The sequence below is a fragment of the Carassius auratus genome, unplaced genomic scaffold (assembly GCF_003368295.1).
Source record: "Carassius auratus strain Wakin unplaced genomic scaffold, ASM336829v1 scaf_tig00217085, whole genome shotgun sequence".
Taxonomy (NCBI): domain Eukaryota; kingdom Metazoa; phylum Chordata; class Actinopteri; order Cypriniformes; family Cyprinidae; genus Carassius; species Carassius auratus.
Window position 1 is genome coordinate 23,283 of NW_020528887.1, and position 19,711 is coordinate 42,993.

Below are 19,711 nucleotides of genomic sequence, written 5' to 3' on the forward strand. Positions count from 1 at the left end.
CATTTTACGTTACTGCATATACAGTAAAATACAATTGGGAGTAATTATTGGATAAATTAATATTTGTCTGGAAAGGTCTAATCCTGTATCAAACAAAATACAAAGCAAGCCAATATTTTAAGATCAAATAGTTTTTTGAAGTCAAGATTAAACAGCAACTAATTTCCCCCCATAATTTGGTTATTTTTGCTAAACAGGATATTTACAGGAGAAATAAATTGTAAACAGATGGAGGAAATATGCTTATACTGAACTGTAAAATTAAAAAATTATATAATTAGGAGTCATACAATTCACCATTAAATTTAGTTTTAATTCGTTTTAAATAAATATAAATTACATAAATGTATATACGATTGGAATAATTCCTTAAAAAATTAAAATGTGTCTGGAACTGATCAAACAAAATACAAAAGCAAACCAATTTTTCCAAGATCAAATAATTTTAAGGTCAACATGAAGTCATGCAATTAATAAAGTAAATCTCTTGATTTCATGCCGACTTTACAGATAAAGCAAGCCGTGTGAATGCAAACCTTGCTTACACATTTCATATTGCATGAAAGGATGCAAAAAAATTAAAAAATAAAGCAGACATTGCATGTGGAACATTTACTTTTTATTTAAAAAGTCCTTTTCACATTCCAGTGTTTTTGTTTGTATTTTCTCAATTTCCCTAATAAACGATTTCATCAGTCTCCCATCACCTCTTGATCATCTCCAAACGACCTCCTCGGTCCAGACGCGCCCGTCGTCCTCCAGCTTTGTGAGGGTGAAGACCTGCAAGAAGCCCTTCAGTCCTGGAACCACACAAGTAGAGCCTGCATCCCGCCGTGTTGGATCAAAATAACAATAAAAAAAGAGAAAAGCATCTTTCCACCCTCCCAGTGCAGGTCTAAAGCTCGTAGATTGCAGCACACCGTCAAACACACGCTAGAAACATTACACGATTCACACTGGAGCTCGGAAATATTGTAAACAAGTTGCACTTCCCGGTAGACATCGACAAATCAGTCGTATACAAACCTTTCTTCGACTCTACTGTGACACTGAAGAGTTATTTCACCCCAAAATGATTTAAATGTACCCCTACGTTATTCCAAATGTATAAGAAATGTTTTTATTCAGATGTTTTTAAACCAAAGCCGGGATGTTTCTGTCCTATTCAGACAAAACGTTCGTGAAAATAAATCCGTTGAACGAGTTTATTTCAAATCTCCTGAAAATTAACGGATTTATTTTAGGCTTTTATTCACAAAAACATTGTTTACATTTGGATGCACGAGAACGAACCAATGAGATTCGTTCTCGTGCATCATCATATAAAACAATTCTGTCTATTCAGAAAACTTGCATTAAAATGCTCGATTCATATGAACAAAAAAATAATTAAAAAACGAATGTTTTAAAGCATCTGTGTTTTGGATGAAAAGTCTTTCAGGATCAGAAATATCTCAGAATGGATTAAAACAATTTTTTTTGTTGTGAAGATGAACGAATTTATAGGTTTGGAATGACACGAGTGAGTAAATGACTCAATTTGGGGTGAAATATCCCTTTAATGCAAGGCTAATTTTCGGTATGCAACAATTATAAAACCCTCATTATCAGTGCAATCACAATTTTTTGAAGTAAACAACCAATCAAATCATTTTAAGCATAAAAATTAATGACTAAACATGATTGAATAAACGTCTTTAACCATCACGTTAACAAACTTGCCCCAAGCAGAACTCAATGCGATTGGTTTCATACGATGGCGATTCCAATCAAACAGACGGGAAAGCTAAAAGTGGCTCAAGTAAAGTCATTTGTAACATACGAAGAAGCATCTGGATGCTCGCACCACCTTGTCAAAACTTTGCGCAAAATCTCCTCGGGACGAAGCGTAGCTTTTGGCTGGTTGTGCATCGTAAACGGTGTCAGTCTGGAAGTCGGCTACTTGTTCGGGCCCGTTTTGCTTTGGAGAATCGTCTGCAAACGAACCGTCGATCGCAAGGTTTACAACTGGGAAGTGAGAGACAATAACGCAAGACATCGACATATAAGACAAAAGTAGTTCACTTTAATTTGCCAAGGAGTTCTCGTTGATATTCCTTCTCTCTTCACACTATGTACAATAATTTATAGCAGTACTTCTAAAATTGCTTGTTTTCATTTGCCTATGTAGTTTTGGCTAGGGACATGAAGGTTACGTTTCCACTTAAAAGTGCTGTGCAGAGCACCGTTGATGTCTGTGCTGAAGCCGTTGTAATGAGACGGATAAATAGGAAAAGGAGACGAGACCAGTGGAGTTCACAGACTGAGACGGGAGGATGCGTTAGGGGCCGAGGACCGGATCGAGGGCGCACTCAGATTTTGAGGGATTTTAACGTGTCCGCCCTCTTCTTCAACAGTTCCCCGATCTCCTGCAGCGAGCGCAGGTAGCTGCTCTGAACCTTTTCCATGGCCGTCTTTGTGAAGGTCGCTTCCGCCTGAATGAAGCGAGAAACAGCGGTCAAAAATAGAGAAACGGTTTCTTTGAAGCATCATCACTTAGTTTCAACCTCAGATTGCATTCAGACTGATGCATTTCACTAGCTTTACACTGTTTATGGGAGCATGGGCCAGCTGCACAAACATTTTAGAAGTCTATAGTAAGTTTTTTTCTTAATTACAACTCATTTGAAACAACCCAATAAATGTATTAAATGATGATTTTTTTATGGAAAATGTAAGGTGATTCTTCTCAAGATTTGAATTCTTCAGTTTGTTATACCTAGGAAACGTTTTTGGGAATGTTTCCTTTTTCCTTAAATTATAATTAAGCAAACTTGAAAAAAAAATTAAAAAAAAAAAACTTTTTTTTTATTAAACATATACTTAAAATAAATATTATTATAAAAACAACTTAAATCAATAAAAAACACTATATTACATTTAAACCAATTAATTTTAAATAATCTTAAAAATTCATTAAATCATTATTTTTAAATAAAATGAATTTAAGAAAACTCCAATAGTCAAGAATTATTATTTGGAGTACAAAACTTTTCCCTGTAAATAAAATAATTTAAAAATTGATACATTATAAATTAGAATTACAAAAACTAACTTGAAACAACGCAATTAATCAATTAAATTAATAATTTTTATGAATATTTTCAAGAATTTGACTACTTCTTAAGACTGCTATATTACAGCTTTTATGGTTGTGATTATTTTCTTTTCTTTTATGTAAATCATGTTGAATTACCATATTGTGTATGAAATGTGCTATATAAATATGCCTTGCTCGACCATTAAGAAGAGAATTCTGGGGAATATTCTTAACTGTTCTAATTAAATATCCTTAACTTTTTCCTTAATGACTATTTAAAAAAATGATAAATGTTGGAATATCGAAAACCAACTGAAATGAAAACTAAACAGAAATATAAAATAAAAAAAATAAAAATTAATCTAAAAGTAGAAGCTAATTCAAAGTATAAATGAGATGGTTAATAATTATCCCTGGAGCAGACGTGATGCTGCTAATGTTTCAGAGACGCACCTCAGACAGGGTTTGTCCCTCCAGACTGAGGGCTCCCAGCTTCAGCGCCGTCAGACTGATCTCTTGGCTCTTGATGTGCTCCAGCGCCTGATTGAGGAGACTCTGCAAGCTGCTGCTGAACTCCTGATAGGCCGAGAGCACCGGAGGCTGTGCGGGAGACACAGATCAGCTCATGAACACAGACCGATCCACTTCTAGACTCGGGAGAGATCTGCGCTGTTCCTACCGTTACAGTGCTGGCTTCTTTCTTCTTCTTCTTCTTCTTCTGTAAACTAGACTTCAAGGGTCGGAGGACACTTCCACAGTAATTAGACACCCATAAGACGATGCAAACAGTCTGGAACCAACAGTTAAGAATGAATTATTTTATTTTCTCGAGACAGTCCTGTATTCTCTTCAATTCTGTGATGGAGAGAGACTCACTTCAACTAAGTAGACGTGATTCTCCAGTAAAAATGGTTGCGGCTTGCTTTGACTGTCTTTGACTTCTAATAAATCTCCTTTACATTTTTCTAACATGTCTGTAAAAGCATGTAGGGAAAAAAAATCAACATGAAACAAACTGCAACACAACTTATTATTAACTTTTGTAATGTGCATTATTTTCTTCAGGATTTGACTAGTGAAATAAGGCTGAATAATAATAATTATTATTATTATTTTCCCTGCTCATATGGACTTGTTTGCATCAACAGAAAATAAATAATTTTATAAACAGACAATATTTGAGGGTGAATTATTTTCATCATGATTTGATTGGAAAGTGAAAGTGGACTTTATTATTATTATTATTATTATTATTATTATGCTGGCCACATGGAATTGGTTTCATCAGCAGAAAATAAACAAAACAAAATGATTAGTGGAAGAAAATAACCAATATTGGTTAATATGGATACCAATAATGATTCAACTTGTGATAAAATGTGAAACATTAAAAAGTAGTTTTAAACATACCTTGAAGTTGTACTGCTAAGGATTTGAAAAGATTAGAAATCTGTGTCTGAAGCTCTGCTGATTCATCTAAAAAATACAAGAAACAACATTATTATTGTAATACAGGATTGGAAGGACCGACGCTGTACATAAGGATGTGTGAAGTAACGAACCCAGGCCGGTGGCCTCGAGCTCCTGGAGGTGCAGAGGGATCTGTAGAGAGGAGAGCTGACACTGACAGCAGCCGCTGGACAGAGCCTGAGCCAGACGAGACGCCACGGGACCCACGAACGGGTACTGATGCGGAGAACCACAACACACGCACACAATCAGTGCACAGAACTTCCTTTCCCACCAAGGAGCACAAGACCAGTTAATGTCAATTTTTCGAAATTGAGTTTTACCGTATTTTCTGGACTGTAAGTCGCACTTTTTTTCATAGTTTGGCTGGTCCTGCGACTTATAGTCAGGTGCGACTTATCAAAATTAATTTGACATGAACCGAGAGAAATGAACTAACAGAAAACATTACCATCTCCAGCCGCCAGAGGGCGCTCTATATTGTCTACACTGAGCAGCATAGAGCGCCCTCTCTCAGCTGGAGATGGTAATGTTTTCTATTGGTTCTTGGTTCTAAATAAATGCGACTTATAGTCCAGTGCGACTTATATATGTGTTTTTCCTCATCATGACGTATTTTTGGACTGATGCGACTTATACTCAGGTGCGACTTATAGTCCGAAAAATACGGTATGCATTTATCTAAAAGCTGAATAAATAATTCTATTAATGTATGGTTTGTTAGGATCTGAGAATATTTGTCTGCGATACAACTATTTGAAAATCTGGAATCTGAGAGTGCAAAAAAAAAAATCTAAATATTGAGAAAATCATCTTTAAAGTTGTGCAAATAAATTCTTAGCAATGCATATCATTAATCAAAAATACAGTTTTGATATATTTACGATAGGAACTTTACAAAATATCTTCATGGAACATCATCTTTACTTAATATCCTAATGATTTGTGGGAAGGTTTTTTATTTTATTTTTTTACAAATTTGATGTTGATGCATTTAATTTGTTAACGTTTAATATTGTTAGCAAAAAGAAAAATCATAAAATGAAACAAAATGTTATTTTTCTTCACCAGTGTAATTACTGTAGCTAAAAATATTCAAAATCACTTTTGTTCATTGAAATAAAATAAAAAATTGTCTTGGCAACTGAAAACAAGTTTATAAAGTTGAGTTTATATGAAATGCATCATTCATTCATTCATACTAAAATTACTTAAACAAAAATTAAACAGAATAAAGCTAAATTAAAATAATAAAAATGACAAAAGCTCATTACAGAATTACTAAAACTAAAATGAAAACTCAAAATATAAAATAATTAAAATTTATTCTGAAATAGTCTCGTTTTTCAAGGTCTTGGATAGTTGATATATTACATGGTTTTACTCAAAAAAAATAACAAGTAAGTCATGAACATCTTATTCATTAATATAAAATAAAATTGTAATATTAGATAGAAAAACAGATGAGAAATGTTAACCAAAATAAAGTAAAAAAAATTATTTAAAAATGGTAAAAATAAATAAATAAATAAAATATCTAAAGGAAAAAAATGTAAAAGCATATAACTAAATATTAATAAAACGTAGACTAAATTGAAGACTGAAAAATTCAAAATATTAATAAATACTATAAATTACAAAAGTGTACGAGAAACTGTATATTACAATTTAAAATGTTTAATTTCATTATCAAAAGCACAATATTGCATGCCTGCCTGCATGATGCATATACAGTTATGTGTGGCAGGATTTTGAACCCCAACCAAAAAAATGCATTTGCTGACCGGTCTGTGAGGGTTCTGACCTGGGGTTGTTTTTCCGTGAACTGCGTGGCCTGGTTTAGTGTGTTTTCTAGCTGAGAGAGCAGCGACTGTAGAGAAGACGGTTTGGCCGTCACTCCGTTTTCAGTCGTCTTCTCAGAGTTGCGTGACGCCGGCGGATGAGCGAGCGCAGAGACGCAGCCAATCAGACGCAGCGTGAGCGACCTCAACCTCAGCCACAGGGTGTCTTCCTCTAGAGAGCGCTGCTTGTGCTCCTCGTTCAGCTGCCTGCAGTGTGTGATCACCATTAAAACAAACGTATGCTTAAAACACGTCATCGTTCAGGAGGATAGACTCGTCGTACCGGTCCTTAGGGTCCCAGCTCACGAGGACAGTCAGGTCACGGTTGTCCCTTAAACTGTCCCACGGGATGTCATCCTCTTCCGGACAGAGAGACATGGATTTTACACTCTCCTCTAGAGACGACGATCTGTGCAACGATAGAGTGGCAACAATCAGAAACCTGTCGAAATATCACCTTGTGACTTCTAAATACAAAGTACGTTAGATAAAGAGCGACTAACATGTCGGCTTCCAGGAAGAGGTCCAGCAGCATCCTCTCGGTGCGCACCTGGGCAAAGTGCAGCGAGTGATTGAGTCTGTTCCTGAAGGCGATGAACTCTGGGATTTTCTCAAAAGCACCGTACTTGTATGCTTGAATAATGTATTCTGAGGTCTGGGGGATCAAGCAGCATGAGCGTGAGTAAATGAGGACAGAATGGTCATTTTTGGACATGAACTGCTGTTGAACTATGAGAACGTACATCTTTCTGGTTCGAGTGAAAAAACCTGAGGGAGAAGTTACAAGACTGGGAAGCAGCAGCAAACTGACCCAAAGACTCTGCATAGCGGGTTAATAAGTACCTGGATGAAGACAAAAAAACAAAAACACATTGCTAGTGCTTGCTCAGCGCATTTAACCTAATGTACTGTGATGCATTAATGTGATTCCATGATTTTTTCTTTTTTAGATAATTATAGTATGATAGACTGGCTTAATATCATAACTTCTTGTGTTTTCCTGTATTAGAAGAAATGTCACTTTTCAAAATATTTTGAAGTGTATTTTTTTTTCTGTTACTTTGAATTGGTACATAATGCATTCAAATTTATTTTATTGGTGCGTAAAACAGACAAAAGCATACAAATATATATTTTTTTCTTCACTAGTGTTATTAAAAAACACTATTCAAATGCCTTTTGTTAATTCAAAACTGAAAATATGAATTAAAATAAAATCTAAATATTATAAAAAAATATATATATGCATATTTATAATGTGGTTTAAACTAGTAAGAATACAAAAAAATATAAAAAGTATTGCTAGATTTATGATTTGAATAACTGTGTCTGAAATGCTTCATTACAGTCAGTGAAAAGTGTACTTTAAAATAGTTGTTAATTGGAAGAGTAAACATTAAAATTTGATTTAAAAAAACCTTAAACTTAAATGAAATTCAGAAATGTTGCATTGGCTACTGACTGAAGTAAAATAGCTAAGTACTAAAATTACTGTGAACGAACGTGATTATGAATGTAAATATATATATATATATACACAAATAAAAAGTACTATAACAGTACATAAATACTACTAAAATAACACTTACAAACCAGGTGATGTTATTTATTATTACATGGTTTACTTAGTTTTTAACGCGTATGGTAATGTGTATATTTTCAATTGGTTTTCCAATATAAAGTACAATATTTAATGTATGCATTTAATCTCTAATAATCATAAAATAATAGCTTTTTTTAATTTTTAATAAGGTGCACTGATCAACCGTGCACAATAAGACCAGGAACACATATAAAAAAATATATATATATTTTTAAGGCACGTTCTTACCCTATGGTGTCGTGCTGGACGTGTTTGGCGTCCAGACTGGAGTAAAGATCTACCACCGGCTCAAAAGCCCCCAGACGACAGTACAGAAGCAAAAGCAGCAGTTTGAACTGAGCGTTAGAGGAACTGTGGGAGAGACCTTCCTCTAACAGCCCCAGACACTGCCACAACATGTTCTGATCACCTACAGAACAGACACAGCACATTCACATCAAAACATGAACGCTTTCAATCAAGCTGACTGTGGGAATGAGCTCAGACTCACCCGTCTCCAGCCACAGGTCTATAAAGACATGAGCCGCCATCAGACAGTACATATCAGAGAACTGCAGCTCGGTTTTTAAACACGACTTCCCTAGAACAAATAGAAATAAATATAAATATAGGAAGCCGAATAAATATTAGACACATATTAGAAGAAATCTTAATGGTTCAACCTGCCTAGTCATCTGCTTACCGAACTGTAAGCCGTGCTGGTAATGTGCCTTCAGTTGTTTGATGAGGCTCAGTTTGCCCTCGGTGTTGAGCGCGTGCTGCTGACCCAGACTGCGGCTCAGCTGGGTCACACACAGATGTCTCTGAAGAGCTCGAGTGTCTCCTGGAAGAGCAACACCATCCTCTCCCGGAGCGCACAGAGGCACAGCCTCCATCAGCCTGTTGATGAACTGAGACAGTCGCAAGAACGTTCATATGTGTGACCCTGGACCACAAAACCAGTCATAAGGGTCACATTTTCAAAATTGAGATTCACATATACCGTATTTTCCGGACTATAAGTCGCACTTTTTTTTCATAGTTTGGCTGGTCCTGTGACTTATAGTCAGGTGCGACTTATTTATCAAAATTAATTTGACATGAACCAAGAGAAAACATTACCGTCTACAGCAGCAAGAGGGCGCTCTATGCTGCTCAGTTCTCCTGTAGTCTACACTGAAGACATAGAGCGCCCTCTCGTGGCTGTAGACGGTAATGTTTTCTCTTGGTTGTAAATAAATGCGACTTATAGTCCAGTGCGACTTATACATGTTTTTTTCCTCGTCATGACGTATTTTTGGACTGATGCGACTTATTCTCAGGTGCGACTCATAGTCCGAAAAATACGGTAGATATTTATATCATATGATAAAGTTAAACAATATCACACAAGCTGTGAAAGCATTATCACATCAGTGCAGTTTTTGGACTGAAAGAGCACAAGTGCAAATATCATATTGATTTTATAACAGTTCAGCAAGTAAAAAGTTAAAAAAATAGTCTGTTTTTGCTCAGTTTTGCCTCCAAAATTATGAAGAACTAATGCGCGTTTAACAGCAATGATTCTCCTTTCTGAATGAATCAAGTGAGTCAATGATTCAATGGTCCATTCATAAAGTTTAATAAATGAATGAATCAGCCACCTACTGGAAAGTTTAGTTTGTTATAGCCTATCATTTCTTATTTCCAATATTAATAAAATACACATTTAAGAGAGAGTTCACTTAAAATTAACCCCCCCCCCAAAAAAAAAAAAAAATCCACCAATTGATCTCAATGCATTATTTATGCAATTGTAATTTCAGTGTAAATGCATTCATGGCATCTATGAGCTGCAACAAACAGTCTGTAAATATATATATATAAATATATCAAATCAAATTTCTAAAGCTACTTTGTAATGTTTATTTGATGCTTTTCTCATTAAACACAGTAATGACTTTAAATATTCTTTTTGGGGTATGCAAATACACACATGTATAAAATGATTACCTGCACATATTGGTCAGGTGCGAGAAGATCCAGAAAGATCGTCAAGTCGGTGATGCAACATGGCTTGTCTCCAAACTTGACAAAGAACTGGAACATGAGTTCAAGAGGTTCACCTGCATCATGGTGGGAAAACACGTCAGAAACATACAGCAAACATGCAGCTGCGTGTAAAGCGGCCCAGACCCATCCTGTACCTAGCTGCTGTGCTTCAGGACAGCTGCGCTCCCGGAGCCGTCTGATGAGCTCCAGACGGGCCAGGTACGGCCCTCTAAGATGCTTGGACTCCTTCGCTTCTTCTGTGGCTATTCGGTCCTCCATGAAGCTGAGGGCCTGGGATATGGAGGCATGCACCTCTCCTTCTGCAGAACTGCAGCGTTGAGAGGAACACCACAACATGTATGAGACCGAGACAAGATGTGTTCAGAATAGCAACTACTTTCTAATTAAAAAATTAAATGTATGCATTTAGCAGACTTACAGTGCATTCAGGCTAACATTTTTTTACCTAACATGTGTTCCCTAGGAATTGAACCCACAACCTTTTGCGCTGCTAACGCAATGCTCTACCACTTGAGCCACAGGAACTCAACTTCAAGTACACAAACTGTGCTCAATATGCATGGAGTATCCAATCAACTACAGCCAGTATACAATGCAGTGTACTTGACTTTCCATTTCAAATGCAGCAAACTCTTTCCCAGATATAAAATTACTACTTAAATTAAATTAAATTTATGCATTTAGCAGACGCTTTTATCCAAAGCGACTTACAGTGCATTCAGGCTGTCAATTTGTACCTATTTTTACCTATATTTTTACTACTTACTGAGCTCCTTCATGTGGAGGCGTCCAACTCTGATCAATGAGGTGGAACAAAGAGTCAAAGTACAATAAGTAGAACTGCCAGTCATCAGGGCTGCAGGGAAAGATATAAAGTGACAGGTTAACTAATAAAATGGAACAATTTCACTCAGAAGTGGCTTTTTATGTGAAATCCGTTATGGATCAGTTTTCTTAGTGGACTCACTTTTTCAGGAGCAGCTTGCAGGACAGCGCGTTGCACTCGGCCCAGCGCTCCAGACGGCGGTACATCATCATGCATTTGTTCTCACGACTCTGCAGTTCACTGGTCAGCTTCTCTGAGGGAGACATCGCAGAATGACTGAGAGACGTTAAATGTGTGGATAAAATCAATCAAAACTGTATTTTCAGCATCACTACTCCAGTCTTCAGTGTCACATGATCCTTCAGAAATCAGTCTAATATACAAATTTGCTGATCAAGAAACATTTCTGATTATTATCTATGCTGAAACATTAATATTTTTAAGGGAAAATTTGAGAGACCGAGACGGTAGGAAGCGGATACTGTTTGCTTTCTTTATTTTACAAAAGCGCAACAAAAGATGTACTACTCTTATAGATGTAACCTTACTTTATTACCACAAAATCCAGCCGTTAATGATCTGTCCGTCACTGATCGCGTGATCTCACTACTTCCTGTGGATTTTTTTTTTCTGCAACTAAGCGACTTATAACATTTTGGTCAACCAAGCCTCTTCTTGTCGACTAAAGGTTAGTCAGCTATTATGGGGGAAGCCCTAATATTCAATTATTTGACCGTAGGTTACTTAATACCAAAAAGAGATGTGAACTATAAACTATTGTTTCTGCAACAGAACAAAAAATAAAGGCAATTGTGACATTTCATCATTTATTCTTGCTATTCTGACTTTATATCCAACAATTCTGACTTTTTTTCTGAGAACTGCAAAATATAAACTTTCTTTTTTTTACATATCAAAAACTGCGACCTTTTATTGATTTTATATCTTTCAATTCATATTCAAGTCAGAACTGTGATACAAAAAGGTCACAACTACCTTTTTTTTTTACCCAGTTCTCGACCCAAGCTTTCATAATAACATGCTGTTTATATGGAGAAAATCCCCATGCATTGGTAAATTGTTCTTTTTTAAATGCTTCTCAACTCTGGCAACTAACCGCATGTCACAGATGCAACACAAAGACATTCAACTGGGAATAACCCAGAATATTCCTTTGAAGAACACAGTGTTTTCTCCTCACCTCCAAGTGGCCCCTGAACCACCTCCAGCGCCTCCACATATTTCCCCAAACGCTCCAAGATCATGAAGTACAGCTGGACCTGGAACGGCCGAGGGAAAATGCATCATAAACTTCATACGGCTGAAATCAGAAGCAGATTCTCGATACCATTGTCCTACCTCAGCTTCTGCCTCGATTTTCTCCTCCTTTACCATTTTTTCCACCATACGCTCAGCCAGCGGCAGGAACATGGTCTGAGAGAGCTTCTCGTCTCGTGCGGAGATGGCCTGAAACGTACTGAATTGCTGAAGTCGATGTATTTTGTTCTGCATGGGTTCATCTCTGAAATGTATTGTTTATGTAACCAAGAAAACATAAATTGTACCTGCATCACCAAGCTCATAACCGACCAAAAGTAATAAGGGTTTTTGGGGATAATTTTATACAGTGCCATTCCAGCCTGTCAGAAGAGTGGAAAGACAAAAGTCATTCAAGTACTGTCCCCCTTTACTTAACTTACACATAAATTATAAGAGTATTACTAATATCGATAAATAAACACCCTATAAGGTAAGGCTATTGAATAGCAGTCCCAAACTAGTTTTTGTTAATCCAATTAAGTTGGTATTAGCAACCACAGTCATTTAAACATATACAAAATAACACAACATACATATACATACATACATACATACATATATATAAAATGTATTTCTGCAATAAGAAATTATAAAATAAATAAATAATAATGGCTCCCTGTGGTTTTATGCCAAAATAAAACTCAATGATTTAATGTTTGAAAAACATAAATTACTGTAAAATGAAATTATTATTATTATTATTATAGTAATTATATAACACTTTTTAAATTCTAGATTTTTATTTTAAAATGAATAATAAATAGTAATATTTCTTATTAAATTCTTATTTTGTTGATTTAAATAATAATAATAATATTATTATATTATTACTACTGCTCTTATTATTACAGTAATATTAATATATAATCTAAATTTATGCAGAATTTTGCAGCCCTTCAAACAAGCACAGCAAATCTGGAGATTTTCTTTAACTGGATTTTAAAATCAGATTTGATTTTCCCCTATTTAATTCAGCCCTAATTCATTTTTTAAACGGGGTGTAAAGACTGATGAAATAAGAGCGGATACAAACAAAACCTGCTGCATTTTCTTGTACTCTCCGACCCGGGCGTAAGCCATGAAGAGGTGAGAGTGGTACTCCTCGCTCGCTGGAACTTTCCGGACTGCAGCTTCATAAAGCTTGGACACTAACTCGGCTGTAGAAAGAAAGAGCAAAATGCACAAAATTATGGGTTTGTGGTGCATGTGGTATCATTGTATGTTAAAACTAAACATGCTCTGACTGGCATTTCGACAGGACAGAAAAATGACATGTCAGTGCTTGTAACACTCACGTCGGTGCATTTCTCTGTAGAGGATGGTCAGGGCCTGCAGAGAGTTGTCATCTGTGGGTTCGAGAACGGCCACTTCCTGTGCGAGTGTGAAGGCTTCATCCTGTTTTCCTGTGCGCTGCAGACCGATCGCCTTCAAGACCTACCAAACAAGAGCAGAGCATGTGATAAATGTGTCTGGAGCTAATTTTCCAATCTAGCAGGTCAAATTCATGAGGGTTTTTTCTTTCTTAAAGTGCCCCTGTTATGCCATTTTTAAGGTTCCTAATATTGTCTCCTAAAATAGGTTTACATGCATGCAAAGTCAAAAAATGCTTTTGTTTTCTCATATACATTTAGTATCACCTTGTTTTTGAAAATAAAGTAATCAAGACAGCCATAACTATTGAAATTTTAAAGATGTACTGTAAAATTACTATTATTACAATATAATTTTTCTTAAATAGTTTATCTTTTATTTCACAGTGACATTTAGATTTTCTATATTTTACTTCATATATATATATATATATATATATATATATATATATATATATATATATATATATATATATATACATACATTATTTGTTTATATGATTTAATTAAACAATTATTTTTTTATTTATATAATCAATTTGAGAATAATACTAGAAATAACAACAATAATATTGCTATAATTTTGTACTATTTTATAGTCATACAGATATATAAACATTAAAATAGAAATGATATTACTGATATAAAACACTGTGGGCAAACTGTGCAGATTTACAAAGAAGAACGGCAAACCTGGATAAAATAAAAATAAATCCAAATTACATTTTCTCCCCAAAATTCAGCCCTAGAGTTTGCTATTACCGTAATATGACCAGCTGGTCATGGGGTTGTGGGGAAAAATAAAATAAAATAATTAAAATAAAAAATACAATAAAAATAAAGATAAATTAAACTAAACTAAAATAAATAATTAAAAATTAATTAAATTAAAATAAATATATAAATAAATAAAACACCTTTGCGCAGTGAAGATCTTTGTGCTTCTTCAGCAGTTTGTCAGCCTGCTGGATTGCCATCTTGTTATTGCCATTGTCAAGGTAATCTAAAGAAGAAAAAAAAGTTCAATACAACAAAACAGCACAGTTGTGGAAGTAAATAATATTTTTGACGATTACCAAAGAGAACAACCATGTGTTTCCATCATTAAAGTGTGATGAACGACTGATAAACTCTCTCGCTGCCACTAATCAGCCAGTCAAACTTCAACAGACCAACACCTAATTATAATTTAACATATTCATGCAGTTACAAACCTTTTTCGAGTTCAATGAAGGTGATGTAAATGATGACAGAAACTACCTGAACTTTAATGAACTAAAATTTAACTGTGCAAGAAACCTCAAGTTACATTATAGGTAGAGAAAATGCTACAAAATTGAGAAATATGATTCCCTTGAAAAATAGGTATGTACATCCAGTCATGCTAAACCATAATCAGCATCGGTGATGAGGACCGAACGCAACACTGCATCACTGTGAGAACATTCTCTCACCAGCTGCTCAATGCGATTCAGAGCAAGAACAAGAACCCTCCCTTCCCATGAGTCTCTGCTAAAAGAACACAGGACCATGTCTGATGACAGCTGGATGCCAAAATTAACCAGGCCACATCATAGAACACTTCTGTGTTTCTGTAAATTAATGCATCCTTCCTTATAACGGTTACATTTCTAATCAATCACCCACACAAATCCAGATCACTTTCACACAACAGAATGGCAAGAGGGCAAAAAGCACTAGAATGAAGGTCACTGATCTATTAATCAATATAAACCTCACATGCACAGAGCAGCATCTCTAGTGTAGAAGAAGAATAGCGAGTCATTGATATTTTATTTCATAAAAAATAATAACAATTATATATTATATAAATATGTTGTTTGAATCAATGCAATATAAATGCACAAATCTGTAAAGTCTAAACTCCACAACCTGCAATTACATTTAAAAATCTTTTTTATAAAATCACAATTATAAATTCTGGTCCTGGTTGCTGATTGGTAAAAACAGCACTCTATATCTGAATAAAACATTTTATAATTTATTGAATAATTAAATTTAACAGAATACCATAAAAATATTAAAATCAAATTTTATTATACATTTATGCAGTAAATCAACCATTTTATAATGTCAATAAGGCAGATCACGCAATAAAAGTATGCATCTTTAATTAATCTGTATTAATATATGAACTAATGTTCTTTACTACTTTATTCTTATCTACCTTTGATTTATCTTTATTTGTTTGCAACTTGACTAAGTTCGACAGTAAAAAATACAACATTAAATTAACTTAAAACAAAGCTATGCGACCCACAAGGTTATGTATTAAGACCAATTAAGTTTCATAGTTAACGCATTTAAAGCCACTCATAGGGCATTTCTGCACAGCTTTAGAGCAAATGTTCCAATTTAAAACGCAATAGTTCATAACTATATAAACAAAGAGCCTTAAATATAATCTCTGGAAGACAATAAGCAGTTCTACCTTCAGATCATTTATCTTTAATACAAACAATTAAAGCAAAAATGGCTCGTATTGAGTGTGTTAATCTCTTTGACATCTCACACAGGTGATGAACCGGTTGATCAAATGACATTCACACCGATCTCTGGATATTTAAACATTATCTCAGTGTTTAGATAGGCTATAAACCGGCTTAACTCTACCGATTGAAACATCAGAGTGCGACCGCGTAGGGACGCACTGTCATCAGGCGCCGCAGCCGAACCGACACCGCGGCTTCAGCTCCGCAGGCCTCACCGGCTCTCCACAGCTCCTGCAGCCCTTTGATAAACTCAGTAACGTACAGGCCGGTCGTACAGCACTAGTCAGACCCGATATGTCTGTTTAAGCTCAGGACTGCGATGTGAATCTTACCGTAAATAGGTCGCAACCTCCTGTCGTTGGGGTCTTGCACATGGCCCCTCGCCGCCATGATGGAGCTGAGCAGGATTAATTGGTGCGCATGCGCAGAGCAGGCACTCCGGAAAGACTTTAAACAGGAGCCAGGAGTAATTTAATGTAAAAGACACATCCCTGCTTTATTTTTCTTGCTTACAAAAAAAAAAAAAAAAAGAAGTGATTACAATAGTATAAAAATATAAATTGTTTCCAAAATAAAATAATTTTATTTAAAAAATAAAATTAGGTTATAATAAAATAAGAAAACAAATAACAAAAAAATTAAGAATCTGCCAGTAAAGTGTTATTGGTTGAAAATGTTTACTATGTACTAAATAACGTATTAATCTCCAAATGATATTTCGATTTATTTTGACTTTAAACAGGAGCCAGGTTCAGTGTCAATGTAAAAACACAAGTGCAGTGGTACGACCATGTTTTTGCTCCCAAAAAGAAAAAGAAAAAAACATGGTAGAAAATGTAAAATACTACTACTACTACTAATTATATATATATATATATATATATATATATATATATATATATATATATATATATATATATATATATATATATATATAATATTTAATATAGAAAAATTATAATTAATAAAATATTTAACAATAAAAGCAATTATATTACAATAGCATGAAAATATAAATTGTTTAAAAATAAAATAATTAAAAAAGAATTGTATTTTAAAAAAAAAAGGTTATAATAAAATAAGAAAACAAATAACTAAATAAAGAATCTGCCAGTAAAGTGCTAATCATAGAAAATGTTAACTATGTAATAAAAAAATGTATTAATTTCCAAATAATATTTAGATTTTTTTACAGTAAAATTGGGTCTGTATGCAATAAACATTTTTGTTTTTCTTTTTGCATGTGGGCCAAATGAAATAATTTTGGGGTGGTTGCCAAACATGATTTTTTTACATTTATTTTATTTGGGCATTATTGCTATTGGTTACAGGAAATATATTGATCATATATATATATATATATATATATATATATATATATATATATATATATATATATATATATATATATATTAGTGCTGGGCAACGATTAAATATTTTAATCGCGATTAATCGCATGATTTTCTGCGATTAATCGCGATTAATCGCAGCATGCGCAAAATTCAAAAGTAGTGTATTGTATAATTTTATTCTTTCAAAGTTCTACTGTATGAACAAAAGTGCAATACAATTTTGTTTGTCAAAACTTTAAACAAATAAAGTGCTTTTTTACAACAGTTAAAAGTTAGTAGCAGTTAACATTTCTTGTAAATCTTAACTTAAACATTAATGTAATCAAATTAAATATAACATTAACGTATAAATAAAACATTAAAGTTTTGTTTAGTTTGTAAAATATATATATATATATATATATATATATATATATATATATATATATATATATATATATATATATATATATATATATATATATATATATATTAGGGGTGTAACGATACGCGTATTCGTATTGAACCGTTCGGTACGACGCTTTCGGTTCGGTACGCGGTACGCATTATGCATACCGAACGGTTCGTTGGACTAATTAATTATATTTGAAAAAAAAAAAGAGAAATATAATGATATGCGTTCAACAAGGTAGCACAATAACCCAAACAACGTAACAGGCAACGCCCCTGACACTCCCGAAGAAGAAAAAACCCCAACTTATGTTTATGTTATGTTATGACTCAGTCAGGCGCTCGCTCACTCAGTACGCGCTGAAGGCTCGTTGCAAAATGGCCAATGCGTTTAACAGACTAGAAAAAGAAGATGACTCTCAAACATATTGTTTGAGATGCATGATTCCATCTATGAGCTGCTCGATCAGAGTGACATGAGAGCCCCTCCTTAGAACATTATTTGTAAATCCATGTTATGGTAAGTGTGCACGTGAAGTCTTTGCACACTTTCTGAAATCCACACTGTGGTAAGTTTGCACACTACACTAGTGCTCTGCATTCTTTCTAAAATCCTATATAGTGAGGGCTTCGCGCGGTTGCTTCATTGCTTTAAAAAAAAAAAAAAAACACCAGCGTGAATACTTGAAACATGTCAACTCATTTACGCCGACATCACCTTATTGTGTCAGTATCTGGGAAAAGACGAAAAAAAGGAGAAACATGCACGCAACAAACTATGCCTGCAGCATTTAGACACCAGTATTATAGCTTACAGGGAATCCAAAGTGCACCCAAACACCAGACCTGTTGGTTATTTTAGGATCTTATATTTCTGGTCTGTTAAATGCATTAGACATTTTGCAATGAGCCTTCAGCGCGTGCTGAGTGAGCGAGCGCCCCCGTTCACATATCGCTCCTAAAAACGCGTGGAAAACGCTAAGCGCGTCTTTCTCCTCCTTCCAAAGCGCTCGGGCAGAAGCGCTCATGAGGCGTCTGTCTTTGCTAAGCAACAATGACGTGCTCTCTCCATGAGACGCGGAAATTTCAGCGAAGGATAAATGGATTTGCAGCTCTAAAAATCGCTTGCAGTAGCTCTGCTACTAAATTTATTTCAAAATTGCAATCCATATACAACTATGATCAGCTGATCCTTCATCTTGGCTGAGCTCTCAACGTTGTTATGGGAAAGGAAGAAGCTGATTGGTTAGTTCTTGTCACATGACCCGCGGTGCGCTTGCGGCATTCTGAAAAGTTGAGATGTTTTTGCATTTTGCTGTATCTAAAACGTATCGAACCGAACCGAACCGTACCGTGACATCAGTGTATCGTATCGAACCGAACCGTGAATTTTGTGAACCGTTACACCCCTAATATATATATATATATATATATATATATATATATATATATATATATATATATATATATATATATAAATATATAAATATATAAATTATGTCCAAAACCTCAATCATAACATTTTAACTGCCCCCTTCCGAGCAACAACATCAATCTCCTTTAAGAGACTGAGAATCTCAGTCCAAAAAAAAAAAAAAATATCTTTCAGTGATGCAGATTGACTGGACAAAATTAACTTCATTTAGCCTATCCATTCTTCCAACTTTACATTTACTTACTCATCTGCACCTAGCCAGTTGCTTAGACACACAAGGTCATTCACATTTTCAGATCAGAATCAGAATCAGAATGAGCTTTATTGCCAGGTATGTTTACACATATGAGGATGAATTTGTTTTCGTGACAGAAGCTCCGCAGTACAACAGAATGACAGCGAAAGAAAACACAAAACACATAATAAAAGAATAACAAATAACGCGGTTTCTTGGAATGGTAGGGTTTTTTGTAAATTTGTA

The 19,711-nt window shown here is 34.7% G+C and overlaps 1 protein-coding gene across 1 annotated transcript; it reads right to left on the reverse strand.

The window, feature by feature from the left end:
• Positions 1–602: 602 nt before the first annotated feature.
• On the reverse strand, positions 603–16,487 carry LOC113099912 (N-alpha-acetyltransferase 25, NatB auxiliary subunit-like). The gene is made up of 24 exons (XM_026264820.1): positions 16,386–16,487; positions 14,458–14,543; positions 13,466–13,604; positions 13,209–13,327; positions 12,416–12,490; positions 12,210–12,317; positions 12,052–12,130; positions 10,992–11,103; positions 10,791–10,880; positions 10,159–10,331; positions 9,965–10,077; positions 8,676–8,883; positions 8,484–8,573; positions 8,222–8,402; positions 7,134–7,233; positions 6,894–7,045; positions 6,674–6,799; positions 6,354–6,597; positions 4,642–4,765; positions 4,490–4,555; positions 3,956–4,053; positions 3,759–3,869; positions 3,533–3,679; positions 603–2,474 (listed from the first exon to the last, which is right to left on the reverse strand). Exons 1-24 carry the CDS (start codon positions 16,441–16,443, stop codon positions 2,352–2,354), a joined length of 2,922 nt encoding a protein of 973 aa, XP_026120605.1. The 5' UTR covers positions 16,444–16,487; the 3' UTR covers positions 603–2,351.
• Positions 16,488–19,711: the final 3,224 nt, after the last annotated feature.